Raw genomic sequence first — 17819 nt, 5'->3', positions numbered from 1 at the left:
GGTGACAGCCCGTCAGCTAACAAATGAGAACAGCAAATTGCTGAATTTAAGTAACTCACATCTCTTTACGTTTTCTTCATTGTTTGCCAAAACTCAAGTCCATTTCTCCTTTTCCCTTTTTGACTCCTCGGAATGAGCTGAGGGAACCAAGCCCCGCCCCGAATATCCTCTCTCCTCCCAGGTACGCGCAGAATCCGACGTGAGGATGGACAGATGGCGTCACCGTGCTGCTGCCCACGTGTCCAGCAGGCTCACTAGCCACTTGGAAGCTCTCCCACCCCAGCCGCCTCCCAGCCGCGAGGCCAGACACGGAGGGCCGGCGCAGCGGCCACATACCATCTCTGATGAGGCCACAGACATGGGATCAAAACTGTGACTGCTGCCCAAACCAGCACCTCCTGTAAATTTAAGGCAAAGCAAAACAAAAAAGGGACCTGGTGTCATTTCAGGGTATGCGTGGTTAACCAGCAGTGCATCGAATTCCAAATACGCCCCGTTGGAACTCGAGGCAGCTGTGCTGTCCAGAAGGATGCCTCTCCCTGTTTCGGAGACGTATCCCATGAGAGGCCATGGAAGAAACAGCCCCCGAACACTGAAATGAAAGGGCAGAGAACATTTTACAGTCGCTTTATTTAACAAAATCTACGCCAACTTCTATCTCTATATACAAACGTGTTTCAAAACCAGAGCAGCAGACACACAAACTGTTAACACAGGACTTACAATAATGCTTAAAACGTGTTAGGCAATGTTTTGTTTTCTGCTCATATTGACATTTACAGATTCAAAAATTATTCCAAAGGCCGAGCAATGTCACATCTTTGTTTCCTGGGATGGTTTATTTAGTAGGTCGTGAAGAAAGAGGGACGGAGCTTCGAGGGTTAATATACCGTGTTCGGTTTAGTTTAACAAACAGCATTTGGCCCATAGTAGGGCTCACAGAATGTTCTGGGCAGGGGATAAAAATTTGGGTAAAATATTATCTATGAGACTATGAGTCCCTTTTTAAAAATTTTCACTGTCGTAACTATCACAGGATCGTCTCATTTCTGACCCCCAAAAGTAAGAATCTCTAAGAAATAAGTTTAAGATTTTATTAGTAAGCACTATTAATAAAATTTAGTGAGTACAGGTCCTTCAAAATCAAGGTAGGAGTAAGTAAATACTCAACACAGTTCTACCCCTACCTTGGCCAATTTTGTTAGAAATGTTTCATGACATTTACCTACATGTTACAAGCTATTCCCTAAAGCCCTCCACGGAGGGAGGGCAGACATGCTTTGCCTCCTCATTTGTATGACTTCCAGGAGCCTTCTTAGTTCCTCAAAAAAGTAGCTCTGGAAATCCCCCCCAAAACTTAGCTACGTAGTCTACTCATAAAATTTAGCTCCATACAAGTACGTGAGCTGAGTCTCAGGTAATACTGGAAAACCGGCTGATGCCGCAGAGTATAAATATTCCACGTCAACACTCAACACTATGACCTGACTCAGGGTCCGCTTTCCTGAAAGGGCACGCTCGAGCCTCTCAAGAAACATGCTACTGAGCAGTGAGGTATAGGAGAAAAAAAAATCACAGCCTTTTCTTCTCAGTATCTTAGGAGCCTTCCATCCCGCCGGCAGGGCGCCCGCGAACGCACGCTCACACTTCGGAGCGCTCTCCTCTACGTGGTGAAGTGGTGCCCAGGGTCCATTTCCCAAAGAGCACCAACCAGAAACGCACGGGGATGAAATACTGCAACGGAATGATCCTCAGGGGTTTCTACTCCTGTTTGCTCATATAAATCAGACTCATCACTTACTTGTGCTTTCATTTTCTAAAAATGAGATCACGCCATTATAAAAATGTGCTTCCAAAATAATTTCTAGAATATAAAATGTCTTATATTTTTCTAGCCCACATAATTTCATTATAAAATAGGAAATCAGAAAATTAGCTACTGCAGTTTTCATATGGTAAAAAATATTTATATGTGTACACACACGCATATATACACATATAAAAAAACCCAAGTCTTAAATTTCAATAAAAATTAACCAATCGGCCAACTTATTGATTATGTATTCAATTAGATGTAAGAAATGTTGATTATCTGTAATGAGAACCAATGACAAACAATTACGATCCCACCTATCAGAAGATAGTCTAAGACTTTCACACGTGTTAAAAGAAAACCAGAAAGTTCCAACTAACCAACACAACGGGCATCTCTCAGGTCTTCTTCAGGTCTAACAGCCCCCAGTCTCATTCGCGGCACTACCGAGTGCCCTAAGGAAGGAGCAGTCCTAGAGGGAGGAAACCAGAGCTGGGGCCGCCCTGCGGCCGTGCGGGGTGTGTTCTGCGTGACGGTCGCGGCCTGGCGGAGCGGGCGAGGACACGAGATCCAGCCTGAGCGCCCCCAGCCGCGCCACCTGTCTGCCCAAGAAGCAGGGGAGGTGCCCAGGGAGTTTTCCCTAACGCACACAAAGGTGCGGTGTGGACCGGCTGGTCCCGCATCTGCTGGAGAGGGAAGCAGGTGTTCTCGAGAGTTGCTACCTAGGAAAGGGGAGCGAGAGGGAGAACAGACCGTGGCTATCGGTGAAAAGCAGGAAGCGTGTTTCTATGACCTCCACAAAGATGGTGGGATGTTTCTGTTTTGTGGATTCCTGACCGTTTTTAGTATTTTCAGGAAGGAAAGCCTTAAGGGACCTCAAAGGCACACAAAGAAGGGGACAGGAGGTGAGCAGGGAAGCGTCTCACTCCACGGAGAGCCTGTTCAGCAACCTGGCAGAGGGAGAGCGGGCTGAGCTGGGGGCGGGCTCCGAGATCCGTGGGTGCTGGAGACGGTGCCCGCAGCCTTCGCCCCCGTCTGGGCTGAGTCTCAGATGGAAACTCTTCACAATCCTACCTGGAACTGTCTCCCCCAGTTTTATCTGTGTTGTAAGAAGTCTGTTCATTCACATTTTAAGTTGGTTACTTTGTTCGTGAGGGTGGTAAGGGCAAACAGGAGCCTTAATTACAGATATTCTCCCTCTGGGACCATGCCTTTTTTTTTTTTTTTTTTAAAGGCACATTCCCTCTTCAACTGTCACAAATCAGGACATTTAAAAAGAAAGCAAGGATTTGAAAATGTTTCTTTCCTCCCCTAACATCTACTGTTGAAGGAATAAATTCAGGCAAACCCTTGGAATCATTCTTTAAAGTGGCCCCAAACCGCACAGTGCTCTGTGCTACAGACAACACCTCTGAGTACTGCCGAGTGGGTGACAACTTCAGAGAACACCTACTTTTCTATAACCAAATTTAAGATAACAAAGTAGAGGACATAATTTCCATTATGTACCAAATATTCAGCGCATGAGTTAATGCAGGAAAAAATGAAGTGTACACCGAGATTTGGGTTTAATTCCTCAGCAGCATTTTGTACGACGAGCAATGTGTAAAACACTCAGAACTTGCCCCTCTGAATAGATCACCGCAGATCTGTATCTACTCAGAAAAACAGGGGTGCTAAACAAAGAAAAGTCTCAGACCCCACTGGAAATTTCACTTCTTTCCAGAAAAATGCCTGTACGTAGGTTTGTGCGGACTATTTCAGGGGCTTCAAAAACCCTCCAAGGTCCGGTCACTTAGCTCAGTTAAGATTCCTAGCTCTCCACATTCCTACAAGGTTTCTGAAGAATGATCGAGCCTCCCATTCCTACAATCTGCATTTCTCCTACTGAGTTGGGGCGGGCGGGGGACAAACTAGGATAAACTAAGAGTTAAGAAAAACAATTTGCTTCAAAGACCACTTTTTACTTATTTGCCCTTGGAAGAAAGAACATCCCAATCTCTAGTTGCCTCTATCAAATGCCGTTGGCCATGACTCATCCACTCTTCCTGGTCTTCATACAGCCGCCCACAAAACCAGCACTTAAATATACACTGTGATGAGTCATCAGGCAAGGAATCCACCACCTGGTAGTTGTTTTTATGAACTTTTTTAAGTTTCATTTTCAACATCATTTGCCTTTTTATCTGATTGGCCTCTTCCATGTTCTGGTACGTCAGGCGAACATGATGCCGTCTGATGCCTAACTGACACCTAGTCCTCTCTGACAAGACGACTTTGAGGACATTGCCTTTGTACTTGTTGATTACCTTCATCACATTGGTCACTTCCGGAGAGTCAACATCAGGATGATTTAACACAATGACGGGCTGGTTGCGACGGGGGCATTTAATCAACTGGTCTGGTTTAGCGGCAATCAGTCGAAGCTGTCTTGCAACCTGAAAAATTGAAGGATCCTTGAGATAGCGGCTGGGATCAGCCTGGATTTTGCTTTTCTTCTTGGATGAGTTCACTTGTTTGGTTTTATTTTTACTTGTGGGAAGACTTCTGGAAAGCAGTTTGCCTTGCTTACTCAGGTCACTGCTTCCTTGCTGACCGTGCAAAGGGCCAGTTTTTTTAGGCATGGTGCTACAAATAGCACTCTCTTTTCTTGGTTTTGGCCGAAGAGGTATATCAAGATTTTGGGACATATCTATTGGCCCACTTTCACTGGTCAAAGACTGTAAGTCTGAGTCTGTCTGTCTCACTGGGCAGAACGGAATGGGTTTTAACAGCTGTGTCTCACTGCCAGGTATGCTGACGGGGGCTTCACACGTCGCCTCTATAATGTGGGCATCCTCAGAAGAATTAAGAACCCTCAACACAGCCCCTTTGGGGATCAATACGGGAGTCGCAACATGGGCCTTCCTGGTTACTCTGCTTTCAGTTTTCCCACTGCTGCCATCTATAAACTGTGGGTAGATCTGCTGAGGAGTGAGTGGCCCGTTAATGCCACCATCATCCTGCGGTTTTGGGGGCGCGCCTGGGGGACAGCCAGTGCCAGTAAATGACACGTTAATTTCATGAATACCTTCAGGAGCAGCTTTCGAAGTGCCCTTCGATGGCTGCGCTACAGAACGGCGATGTGCGTTATTCGCGGACAAAGACGACGGCTTGCCACAGGACTCGATTAACTGAGCTATCTTTCTGCGCAAGAGTTCAATTGACTTTATTTTGGATGTTGAACTATTCCACTTAACGCCCTCAGGGACGTTTTCAGACCCAGAGCTCAGAGAAAATACTGACGAGATGACTGGACCATCGAAAGAGTCCTTAGTCCTTTCAGGATTCTTTAATTCCAAAGGCTCCTCCGCGGGTGGCTGAGACCTGACTCTGTCTTGTCCTGGTATATTTATGTGTAAATACTCGCTTTTATGTTGAGAGGATATCTGGCCTGTATTCGAAACTGCCTTGTGTTCCTCCGTCTGCTTGTCTTTCAACTTCCTATGAGAGGGAAGCATTTTTCCAGGAACACTGATCTCATTTCTAGATTCCAAGTTATTTGTACTTACAGGCAACAAGCCCTTTTCTCCAGAGAAGAACATGGTTGCAGGTGACGCAGCCAGGGGAAGTAACTGCTGTGAGTCACCGTGTGAGGTCCTTCCATCTTCAGCAAAAGAAACAGCAGCTTTATATGGAAAAGGGTTTGATGCAGCTCCGAGACTGTGGAAAACACTGTTTTTCACTACAGATGCTGGAGAATGACCTTTTAAGGAGAGAGAAGGAAGAGCCGGTCTATGTGGATACGGACTACTTTTCTTCCGGAAATTCTCAACTGTATCTGGGTTGAGGAGGGATTCTCCGTGGCTGTGCACACTAGAATTTGACATGAAAAAATCATAAGACCTGACCCACTTCACATTTTTAAGCTGTTTCTGAACTGACGATTGAAGACTATCAATGCCTGCCAATTTCCCAACGCTGCCTTCCATCGCCAGTGACTTTGTCTGGCTTGCAGAAACCATTTTTTCTGGTTCGGCCAAACCCTTCTCTTTAGTCATACGCTCAGAATTACCCCCTTCGCCCCCACCGGCTTCAGGGCGGTTACTTTCTTCCAGAGGAAACAGTTTCAGGACAAGCTGCTGGGTCCCGTTGACGACCTTCACATCTATCAACTGTGCTAAGCAGTTTGCAGGGACCACGAGCTCTGCCGGTGCCACCACCGTTAACGGCATTCCTGGCTGGACGGGCTCTTTCGCCGGCGACAACACTTCCACCTCCACGCTTCTGTTCTCAAACAGACTGCCTTCGTTTGGCTCCACCAGGGTCACTTTATTTGGAATACACACTACGTCTTTTTGGTATTCCTTTGATTCAGGCAACAACATGATATTGTGCATTTTGTCTTTATTTGTGTGGAAGGAGAACCTGGAGAGTTGATCTGACAACTTATTTTGAAATGCAGTCCTTGGATTGGGAGCTTTTAAGACCTCCAGGTTTTGTTTCGATGCGCTGATTCTTTTTGGCTCCAGCTTGGCAACAGCTCTGGGCGGCCGCCTTCCCCCAGCCCTCTCGTGCACTCTGCGCCGGTGTTTGACGATGTAGTCATTCCTGATGGCGCCGTAGTCGCAGTACTCGCACTGATAAGGGAATATGCCTGTGTGTTTCACGAGGTGCCTCTGGAACTCCCCTTTCGTGTAGGAAATGTAGCTGCAGTGAGAACAGATGAATTTAATCTCTTCGTGTTGAAGCGTGTGCTTTTTGTACTGCAGAGGGTCCTTTGTGGAAAATCGACACTTATCGCAATAGTATTTGCCTGGCTTAAAGTTCCTTACCTTAAATTTGTTACCGATGGAACCGGAGATGGCTTCGGCTTTATTTCCTACGGAAGTAGCACTGGGATTACTGTTCACAAAATGAAAGTGGGGAGTAGCCACACCGAGGCTGCATTTGAAGCAAACGTATTTGTCTTCCTTCTGGCTTGGCCCAGTGCCCTTTTTCAAATCTCGAAGCGGGACTTTGTGAACACTTTTGCACTTCACACATGTAGCAACGGTCATCACGGCAGCCTCTGCCTCTGAGCCTTGACACAACAGAGCTTGCGCTTCGTGTCTGTCTGGTCGAGTCGCTCTATTAGCATTTGGTTGTTTGGGGGACATGGTCAAGGAATTATGTCCGTCATTCACTTGGGTGGTATATAACTGCTGTCCAATATCCTTCATCTTCTTTATTTGCATTTCTATAAAGAGAAAGCCAGAAACTTCAGGAAGACTTCACATGATAAAATCCTTAGGGGCCATCCTTCATCTAACTGCGTGATTGGCGGAGCAGTGACTTTTGGGGGCTTAGTCAGGTGTCCTCGTTTACGAACCGCCACAGTAGGTGTGCGATCCCAAGACAGGATTGTTCCCAGTTCTCTGATATTCCAGGCAACACTAATGGGAGAAAAAGACATCATAAAGCGTGGTTAATACGTGAACTTAAGGTTTAGTTAAGCTGTTTCCAAACTTATATTTCAATGACCTTTGAATTTTAAGCTAAATCTTGACATATTTTCTTAAACACGTAATAAAGAGTAAAACGTAATACAACAGAAATGGCAAATAATAAGCCTAAATGAAAGACATTTTTCTATTCAGCCCCCTAAAACTCGTCACTTTAGACCAATCATAAACAGGCCAGGAGCAAAGAAATCACAGCTGTCATTCAGAGCAGCCCTTGATAAGTGAGAGTTATTTGTAGGTGTCATGGAGAGCATCCCAGCAATTTTACAGGTGTAATTTCATATTAGCTGACATAAAACTTCATTCAGGAGGATGCTGTTTCAGTTTTTAAACACAAAAATTATCAAGTGGTGGAGAGAGCCAGGGCTTTGGCTCAGGTGTCCTACATGATAGCCAATTAGCAGCTTGGATTCCCAGCTCTCTCTCGGTCACTCCATTTGCTTTCACAAATATAAGAAGTCACTAACACACTGGCAATATTAGGTAGACAATACTGATGCCTTCAACATCTCACTGAGTGTCTGTTACGTGCCAGGCACTGAGTGCTGTAGGGAGTGAGCAAAATGCAGTATCAGTCCGTACACTCAGGAGGGTACAGAGAGGGGAAACAGGCAATATATTTATTTCTGGGGTGGTGATAAGTAATTGATAAAAATCTACCATAAAGCAATGCCAGGGGGACAGGAGTAAGTATGTGATGAGGTTACAGGGCTGGCATGTGGAGGTGTGGAGAGTCAGGAAAGCTCCCCCGTGAAGCTGACATCTGAGCGGAGACCTCGGGGCAGCCAGGGAGCGAGTACTGCAGCTGTCTGGGAGAAGGGAGTTTCAGGCCCAGAGAAGGCAAAGGTCTGTGGGATGTGGGCCTGGAGCACCTGAGGAATGGCAAGGAGGCGGAGAACGGAGGGTACTGAACAAGGAGAGAAGGAAAGGAGGGAGCGGCGTCGATAGGGTCAGAGGCAGTGGGGGCGCTGGTCAAGGAAAGCTCTAGCATAGTCATAAGGATGTCACTTTTCCTCTACCTGAGACAGATAACCAGGGGAGACTGGAGCAGTGACATGGCCTGATGTGCTTTATATCCCAACAGAGCTCCCAGCTGCCGCACAGACAAGCATCTGTGAGGGTAGAAAGAGCACGGGGGACTGAGGTGAGAGGCGGTGGCAGAGGCGCGAATGTCCCTATGGTAAGTGCCACAATACGTGTAACACCGATGACGACTTCTACAAAAATAGTTGCCTTTAAGTACACGCTCTTTTTTCCAGAACATACAAGAACTAGGAGCCAAACAAATTCTAGTTGGGGATCTGCTAAAAAGCCTTTATTTTATGACCTTCTAAAAACCACTGAAGCCTTTTTAGCCTCAATTTTTTCATCTGGCAATTAGAACGAAGGACACTCATCGAACCTCTCCCACAGCGCTGCCACGATGGCTAAAACACTCGAGAGTGAAAGAGAACACTTCTGAAGTTTTAGAGTGCCTCTCTAAGTGTCAAGAGGCACAGAGAGGTACCCAGTGAGTGTCTGTTCGATGATGAGCAGAGATATGAGGGGGAATTAGCAGCTTTGTTCTGGCACACTGCTCACAGGCCGAGAGCCATGCAAAATAAGTCTGAGAGGCCAACCTGGGGGAGTAGAAGGTCCTACTGTAGGGTCAAGAGAGATAATTATGGCATATTCAGATCCAGCATAAAACCCGCCCTTTAAAAGCATTTTTGAAAAGGACCATAAGGACATACCATGTTTGACAACCGCCTTTATTTTCTTCGGCAGTGTTGTCTTTCCCTATTTTGCTTTTGCAAAAGATAACTGCCTCCTTTCAAAAGCAATTTCCAGTACGCAGCTGAACCCTAGTGGCATCTAGGACTCGATCAGACTCACCCCACCCCAAGTGTGTATGTAATACTTCGACAGCAAGTGGGCAGAGGCCCGTGGGGCCACAAGGTGCTCCCTCTGCCCTCAGCGTTCGAACACACACCTGTGCAAGGGGACTGTGAAGAGGGCAGGACATGTGGATGCCTCCAGCTAGCAAACTGGTAAGCATGGGCAAAGACAAGGACTTCCATTTCCCACCGCACTCCTGGTATACACAACAGGTTGAAGTTTTAGGAGTCACTCGTAGAAACTTCCCTGCACTTCATTTTCCAGAGTTGTAAAGTGGATTTAGTGAAGGGAGACCCCAGGGACACTGCTCGTACCAGAACTTCTGCTACTACTCAGGCAATCTCAGGCGAGCCACTGTTCACATCTGCTTATCCATCTACATTCATCCGCGTGATTTCCAAGCCCAGTCTCCCAGTGCTGACCCCTGAAGTCACAGGCTTCTATCATCCAAGAATGCTGCTAGCGTCAATGTGGTCACGTGGGCATTTTCACCCCTTTAAAACAGAGGGAGCACGGTCTGCGGCCAGAACCTAAGAAAACCGTGGCTCCAAGGACGCGCAGGTGAAGAGGGACTCCAAAGGGGACTGGGCCAGGGGCTCCAGAATGCGGGGGAGTCTCAGCATCACAGCTGAGACAGACGATTCTGGACTCAGCCCTATGCTAGTGAGTCCAAATCGTCATGAAGAGGGGGAAGGGGAAGAGACATCGTGGTTTATAAAAGCAATCAATGCAGTTTTGGTGAAAAGCCAGTATTATAAATCACTGGCTGAAACTTCCAGCAACACTTCAATCCTTTAAATCATCCTCACCAGTTGATCATGAATGGATGGTCTAATATTTCCAGAAACAACACTTCTCCCTCTTTAGGCAGTTAGTTTTATTTTCACATAGTTCTCACTGTTGAGAATTTGCCCTTAAATGAAAATGAAACCACTGTCCCTGTATCCTGACTCTGGGGCTACAAACATCCTCACCCTCTTGATAGACCCGTTATCAACCTGCACACCTTTTCTCTCCTCTCGTCGTGGGTTCTCAATTCTATTCCAAAGATCTGCATACCAGCTGATACCACATCTGCTATCTGCCAGCCCTGGAATCCTACTAACTAGAGAGAGGGAGGGGGCAAGAAGACAGGAGGAGGAAGGGAGGGCAGAGAGGGGAGGAAAGAAGAAAGTAACTCATTTGCCTGGCACAACATGCTTACCAACTACTTCAACATCTTACATATTAATCCTGAGAAATTCTCAAGAATCTTGTGACGAGATTCCTTCATCTGAAGACTCACTCAAACCAGGATTCCAACTGTGCACTTTTAGTTTCCCAGCACCTTTTCCAGCCTCCAGGATTCTTCAAAATTTACAGAAGGCAGTTTTGTCATTTTCTTTCTAAGTCCTCTTAAAACTTGGAGGCATCATTCCTCCTAAAACTGAAGACTTGAAATCCCAGAGACTGGACGGTAAGATCACATACTTGGCAAGCAGTGGAGGGCATCCTGGTGGAGGAGAGTCCGCAGGGAGTGAACCAAGCCAGCTACAGCCCCGAAGCAGTGCAGTCCTCTCAGAGGTGTTTCCATGAAACTATCGCGCCAGTTATTCTGAATTAAGAATCCCTAGGAGCAAGTGCCAGTGAGAAGCGCGAGGCTGTGATTAGCAAATACGTTTAATGGGAGGCAAGACACCTAGGCCATGTTCGAATTACAGTCACCTGTTTCCAGGTGGCTTCCTGGCTTCTAAGCCATTCCCAAGATAATGCAGTGTTTCTATCTGGTACCTCCAAAGTCCAGGTGACGAAGATGTCAGGCTTCTTCAAAACAAGTAATGTTCTACTTGGCCTTTGTAACGTGTGTGGCTAATCGTAGGGGGAAAGATCTGAACGTATCCCGTGACGAGGGTTAATGGGCGCGGCGAATGGCAGGGAAGAACCTAGATGCCTTTGCTGCTGGTGCTGCATGTGAGCACTTGAGGCCACTGCAGGCACACCAGAGGGACCACCGGAGGGACCGGCTTGTGAGTCCACTCCCTCCGTGCACCTCGCTCCCTCTGGCTCACAGACACTGGAAGGGCGCTCAGTGAACTGCCGTTAACATCAGTTTTGGTGTTGACCTACCTTTCAAACTCATGTCTCTATTCCAAAACCTCTGCATTTGACCTCCTAGGACTAGAAACATATATATATATATATATATATATATTTTTTTAAGAGAACTTAAGAGGGTTCTCAAAAGCATGGAAAATACTTAGTATTATTAACTCCGGACACAAGAAATAAGGTGTCTGACGAATATTAAGTTGTCTGTTTTTTCACAGCATGCAATGAGCTTTTTAATGCAGAATTATCTACAGCATCAGCCAAAGATGACTGACACACCCCAAAGAGACGGGCATGGTTTGTCATAAATGTGCTCCCTGAGTCTTGTCTCTTCCTGGGGAAAGGCTGTACAGCATTCCCTGCTGGTTTTTCCTTTTGACTTTGAGCTCACTTGCCCTGGTTTCTCGTATTTATTATGTAGATGGATGGAGAAAAAGACTAAGTTTGTCAGACACCAGGTCAGTGACACTGGGGCCTATAAAAACCATGAGGGTTGTACAAGTTCTTATTAAGATGGAACCATCAGACTTCTAAATACTGGAAACGGCAAATGCTCAACAGAATTAGAAGAGAAATAAGCAGTAACATGATTTAAAGCTACAGATTCTGCAATTGTATTATAGGGATTGAAATCGTAGTGCCATCCTTTTCTAGGTGTGTGACCTGGGGCCAACGGTCTGAATCCTCATCAGTAAAACATACAGTTAACAGTACCTATGTCACAGGCGTGTCATGGAGATTACATGATAATGTATATAATGCATAGTGCTTTGGTAAGTTACACATCATAAACTGTTAAAAAAAGAAAACAGAGAAAGAAATCGTGCCAATCACATGAAGAGTCAAAGGGGCTAAAATACATGCTTCTTCACTGCCTAGCAATTGCTCTTTCCAGAATATACACTGAATCTCACATCATGATTTCAGTTAGTTACTGGGTATAGCCTAAAACACAATTTACCTCTGGGGCCAAGACCATCACCTAGCCTTAGTGGCAAAGTGGCTAACGTGAAAAGATGCTTGGACCACATGCGAGAGTATTCACTATAACTCAGGTTTATTTATAAGCTAGTTACCGAATTCCCTGCTCCTCTCCAAGCCCAGCTGAATTGCGAAATATCCCTGTAAGTGAACGCACACCCACAAGCTGGATGTTAATGTGAGAAGTGGCTGGCCAGTTACACCACATGCATGCTACGTGCATCATCGCAGAGTTTTTGATCGTGAGACATGCCCACCAAACTCAGTCACTAGCAGCTGACTGACTGCATCATTTTTGGATGGAGAAGCAGATTCAGGAAGCTCTCTCCAGAAATCCTTCCATGGGGCTTCTCCCAGGACAGGGATGGAACTGCAGTTCCCATGAAGAGCAAAGGGAATGGAGCTGGAAGATTCGCAATTCAAACTCTGATTCTGTCCCTGGTTGTTCGGTCCTTAGGCAAGTGATTCCCTCTGCTCACTGTCAGGCAAGGAAACAGGCTTTAGGATCAGACTGAAAAGGGAATTAGGAGAGCCAAACAAGAGAACACAGGTGCTCAAAGGTTTTTTTTTCTGTTCCTTTTGTCTACTTAGTTCATAGCAAAGATTGGTCTAAGAAATGTTTCCCAGCAAGCAAAATTTTGAAGCATTCTACCTCAAAGTGCCCAGAAGCATGTAGACAAGTAACACTTGATCAGGAAAAAAAAAAAAACAAAAAAAGCAACATTAGGCCTGTACAGTGCTACCGCCACCCAGGTAAAGGGTATTTAGGAAGAAGCCGGTAGCCCACTCAGCAAGAACTCTTTCAGACCATTACAAAGAATCAGAACTGAACTGAATGGGTACATTGTTCCAAAGAAAGAAAAACAGTAACTAAGTATTATTTCCTTTTTGCCAAACTACCTTGCACTTTGAAATGACTGAAGTGCAAACTGATGGCCACTGGATGACAAAAAATACTTCCAAATTTTGCTGACAAACATAAGGCTTTTGGGATTCTAGATTTCCTTCTGAAACCAAATGTGTCACTTGGGCCACAGAATGGGGCAAGGCGGCTGGACAAGAAAGCCCCTGTTCTGATTCCTCTGCTTTCCAGGGGAAAAGTGTAAGAGTAGAAAGGACAATGACCTTGGGAGATCAAGAGCAAGGTTTAAAACCTAGGTTTTGGACTTAATAACTGTGTAATTCTGGATCTGTTAACCTCCCCTGAGCCTCGGTTTTCTCACTTCGTAAAGCGGGAATAATAACGCCTTTACACGCTGATGTGAGGAAGAGGTATGGGCAGACAGCAGTAGCCTTACACTTGGCAAACAGTGCACGTTCCGTGAAGAAATACGTCAACCTGTTTCTCTAAGACTCCTGTGAAGAGAGGAGTCCGGGAAACTCCTGAGAAGCAGAAACTCTTAGCTTAACAAGTCAGCCAGATGAGATAAAGGCCTCGCAGCAGGAGGTTCTCAGGGGACTGGAGGCCAGGATCTCCTCCTCAGCCCCATCTACAAAGGAGCTATTCGCAGACAGACTTGACACTGTCAAACACTTCAACTGACACTATATCAGAAAACAAAATAAGTTATTACATATATATATATATATATATATATATATATATATATGTAAACAGTTTAAGAGAAGTTTAAGAGAAGTTTAAGAGAAGACCTTTCAACGAAAGAATATGACCAGTGACCAGTGACAGAGTTTTAAAGCATAAAACTTACTGTTCTCTATGTGGGAGAAAACAAAAGTTAAGGGGAAATTATGCTCTTGTTAGCATTAAAAAAAATACACGGCAAAAACCAAAGTAGTATTACAAGCAACATTACAAAATTGTGTGTTACTGAACACACCTAGGGACTTCAGGTCCCTAAAGGTGACAAAAATGAAGGGTACATATAGCTTTGTATTGCCTCACCACCTTGTTCTGGTTTATAGAAAAACCAAATTTTGTAGATGAAATGGATTAAGGGTTTAATAAAAAGTATAATCAAACACAGAAGAAATATCTCCCACTACACTAGTGATTATTCACCTTGGCTGCGTTAGGGCGACCAACTTGTCATAACATAATATGCCCAGGATGTTGAACTTGTTTTTGAAGGAGGTCCCTGGGATGGTCACCCTACTGCATACTAGGATTGCCTGGAGAGCTTTCAGAGTAACGATGCCTGGGCCCCACTGTGTGTGGGGGAGGCTCGGGGAGTTTTAAAAATCTTTCCAGGTAAATCTAATAGACAGCCAAGGTTAAGAACCACTACCTGACATTACAGGCGCAGAGGAGTGTGTGGGAATAGCAAGGTATTATGAACGTCGTTGTGTAATCTTTTATATACCCATCCCAGCCAAGGGTACTGGGAGGGGGGCAAGGTCACTGCCTTAGAGGGTAGCAGGGTGATTGGGCAAGTGGACTCTGGGTCCTACCCTTGCTTAGCCAACTGACCTTGGAAATGTCATCACTGATACTCTCTGTAAAGCGTGTAATGACAGTAACCACCTTGTAGATTCTTGGAAACGTAAATGTTCCTGGCATTGTGCCTGGCAGGGTGCGAGGACAATGAGCACAAGCCAGGACTGTTTTACCCCCACACCTGCACAGGCTGCTGTCTTTAGGGAGTGTAACGGGAGACGGAGAGCAGTGGTGAATGGGGGGTTTCAGTGAGGCGGTAAACACCGTACCGCTGACCTGACTGGGGCGCTCTCAGTGGCTGGCTGTGTTTGGCAATCCTGGAGCATCTTGACGGAAGTCAGGTGGATGGGGTGCCGGGCGCCTGCAGAGGCACAGTCATACTTTACCTCAATATTCCTCAAAGTACACCTTCAATTCTCTGCTGCTTCTAAGATAACAGGTCATGGAGTTAGTCAGCTGGTGTCTAATCTAAATTCTTTTGCTTTCTCCTACAGGCTGTGCGAGACTGTGAACTAAAGTCACAGCACCTGCTGTCACTCAAGTTCTGTTCTTACTTCTGGCCTGGTACCGTCGAGCTGCAGATGAGTCAAAAGCGTGGCAAGTTCCAGGGCTCTTCCTTCTTTCAGTCCTTGTCTTCTCAGGCACCAAGCCCCTTCTGGCCTCACACCTGCAGGCCCTGGCATAGGCTTCTACATCCAGGACCCTTCGAGGCTGCCAAGCACTGCACAAAATGCCCCGCAGCAGAAGCCAGGCACCTGGATGCAAGTCCTGGGTCTGTGCAGCCTTGGTGGCCCCAAGAATTTTCTTCTAGAAAATAAAGAGAATGAGCCCCCAAGATGCTTCTCAAGCAGCGATGTGTGGCAAGGTAACACAGGAGCTTAAAATAAAAAGGAAGAAAAGGTTTCCTAGGACTCCGATGACCTAATAAATCAGATTGCCCTTTTCCTGAGATGGGCTAAGACAATTCTTCCCAGGTGATTCTGCTGCCTCACCACCCCCACTCCACGAGGACATCTGGATTACACAATCTCCGGACCCTTCATTCCAAGCATGGATTCTGGAAATTGCAATTGGCTGGGTTGGCATATGTGAACAAAGAAAATGCAGTCTACCCCAGGCAGCTTGGGAACAATCAAGACTGGGAAGCCTTGCTGTGAGGACCTTGTTTATCAGTCAACAGCATAGCGCTTGGCACAGGAGGCACGCAATACATATTGGTTGAAGGAATGAATGAATAAATGAGTGAATGAATGAAATGTCAGCCTTCATGGCAACAATCATAAAAATGTTCTTTGTTCTTCCTCTTGCCCCAAAACTGGCCCGAATCCTCTTACTTAGAGGCAAATACACCAGGGGAAATCATGGTGTTTTGTTTTTTTTTTAAATTGGTATCAATGAATTTTTAAAAATCTACATTGGTTTGACATAATATCAGAAAGGAGGCTCAGTAAAATAATGCCCTCCTTTGTCTGTTTTCAAAATGCATTTGTAATGAATGTTATCAGCATAACAAAACCAGATACATACAAAAGGGTTATTTTTCAAGGCTATACTACATCTAGGATAAAAAATAATTTTAAAAAGTGCATCCTAGGTGAAAGAGAACACCGATATCAGACAATTAAAACAGCCTAACATTCTCCTTGCATGCTGAAGAGACTATATGATACTGGTTTCTAAACAACTCTTTGCTGGGCTTTAAGAACCCTCTGCCAGTATCTCCTGTTGTGTACACACATTACCGGCTAGGCTGAACTTTGCATCCGTGACTCAGAGAAAGATAAAGGCATACATTCCTATTCTCTCTCCTTTCCTCTAGGAAAGCACTGCAAGCTCCTGGAGACCATGGCTGTCTTACTCTTGGTGACTTCAGTTCTAAACTTAACAGATACAATCCTTAAAGGCTGTAACACAACATTACAGTTTAGCTGTGCAGACTTTTATTTAAAACAGGCCAAAGTGCTATTTCACTTTTTAACTCGTTTAGTGTTAGGCTAATTGTTCATTATCCCAGTTGCTAAAGTCAGCGTTATTTTAATGCGGTACATTTACGTAGAGGGACTTAAGTGTTCTCTTTCTTTCTCTCCTTTGGTTTCCCTTTCCGGTGAAGACATATTCACTCTTAGGCACCCTGCCTGAAACTGCCCAACAACCCAAGATCGCAAGATAAAAAGGGCAGCTGGGATGGGGAGGTCCCACAAAGGCTGCCATCAGCACCGGAGTAAGTCAAACCTTCACCATCCACCCTCCCCCGCCTGCCCTCCCCGGCAAAAGATGCACAGGTCCTCCGTGGACAAGCCCATCCCGGGGCACACGCCGCGAAACTCCCAAGGAAAGACAATGCCAGTCCGGTTTTCAAGTTTATTGTTGGCACTCTCACACCGATGGTACACGGTATCCCAGCGAATCCACATCTAACAGCTTGGGGCTAGCAAGGGAGGCGCTGGCGCAGGGGCTTAGTGCGTGGGCTCCCGGGGCCGGCCCGGCCGTGGCGGGGCCTCGGGGTCTCCTCTAACTACTGAGAGTCACACCACGTCAACGCTTACCTCCGAGGCCCGCAGGAGGCTTTAAAAATGGCCTCCTGACGACACTTCCTGCTCGGAGCCGACCGGTAGAAATCCTCGCAGGAGATGCATCATTTAAAACGCTGGGGGCGGGCGGAGGAGGCCGGCTCGGCGGCTCCACACCCGCGGCCCAGCAGCCCGCACGCCGCCGCCGTGAGTCGCGACCGGCGCGCGGGGGGCGAGCCTGCGGGGTCGCGGCGGCACAAAGGGCCCGCACCCCGCCGCCGCCCCGGCCCCCGGGTCTGGGCAGCCCCCGGCCCGGCCCCGCCCCCGGCCCGCCCCGGGGCTTTCGCGCCACGATGCCTGCCGGCCGGTCTGCCGCGAGGCACGCGGGGCCGCGGCCCGCACGACCCGGCCCCGGACTGCCCGCCCCGTCCTGGCGCGGCCTCGTCAGGCCCCCCCGCCCCGCGCCGCTCCCGCAGCCCCCTCGGCGCCCCGGCCCGCCTGTCCCGCGCGTGAACCCGGGGCCCTCGCCCTCCGGCTCAGCCACTCACCCGGCCGGCGGGTCCCGGCTCCCGGGAAGGGGCGTCTACACCGCCGGCCGCAAGCCGCCGCCGCCTCCGCCGCCGCCGCGCCCGCTGTAGGTCCCTACTCGGGGGGGCGGAGTCGGGCCG

At 47.1% G+C, this 17819-nt stretch overlaps 1 protein-coding gene across 2 annotated transcripts; it reads right to left on the bottom strand.

The window, feature by feature from the left end:
* Positions 1-612: 612 nt before the first annotated feature.
* On the bottom strand, positions 613-17815 carry ZNF518B (zinc finger protein 518B). Of its 2 annotated transcripts, XM_045771418.2 has the most exons (3): positions 17700-17815; positions 4884-7227; positions 4073-4251 (listed from the first exon to the last, which is right to left on the bottom strand). In XM_045771418.2, exons 2-3 carry the CDS (start codon positions 7027-7029, stop codon positions 4220-4222), a joined length of 2178 nt encoding a protein of 725 aa, XP_045627374.2. In that variant the 5' UTR covers positions 7030-7227; positions 17700-17815; the 3' UTR covers positions 4073-4219. The 2 variants fall into 2 exon arrangements, with proteins under 2 accessions (XP_045627372.2, XP_045627374.2); XM_045771416.2 differs by having other exon boundaries at positions 613-7227.
* Positions 17816-17819: the final 4 nt, after the last annotated feature.

This window comes from Ursus americanus, chromosome 8, assembly GCF_024610735.1.
Source record: "Ursus americanus isolate L20-20 chromosome 8, mUrsAme1.1.p, whole genome shotgun sequence".
In the NCBI taxonomy this organism is placed as follows: Eukaryota; Metazoa; Chordata; class Mammalia; order Carnivora; family Ursidae; genus Ursus; species Ursus americanus.
Note: the sequence above shows the minus strand (reverse complement) of the source record. Positions and strands in the feature narration are given on the sequence as shown.

Coding starts and splice junctions, on each gene's coding strand:
- ZNF518B (XM_045771416.2), bottom strand. CDS start 7,029: ATGCAAATAAAGAAGATGAAGGATATTGGACAGCAGTTATATACCACC.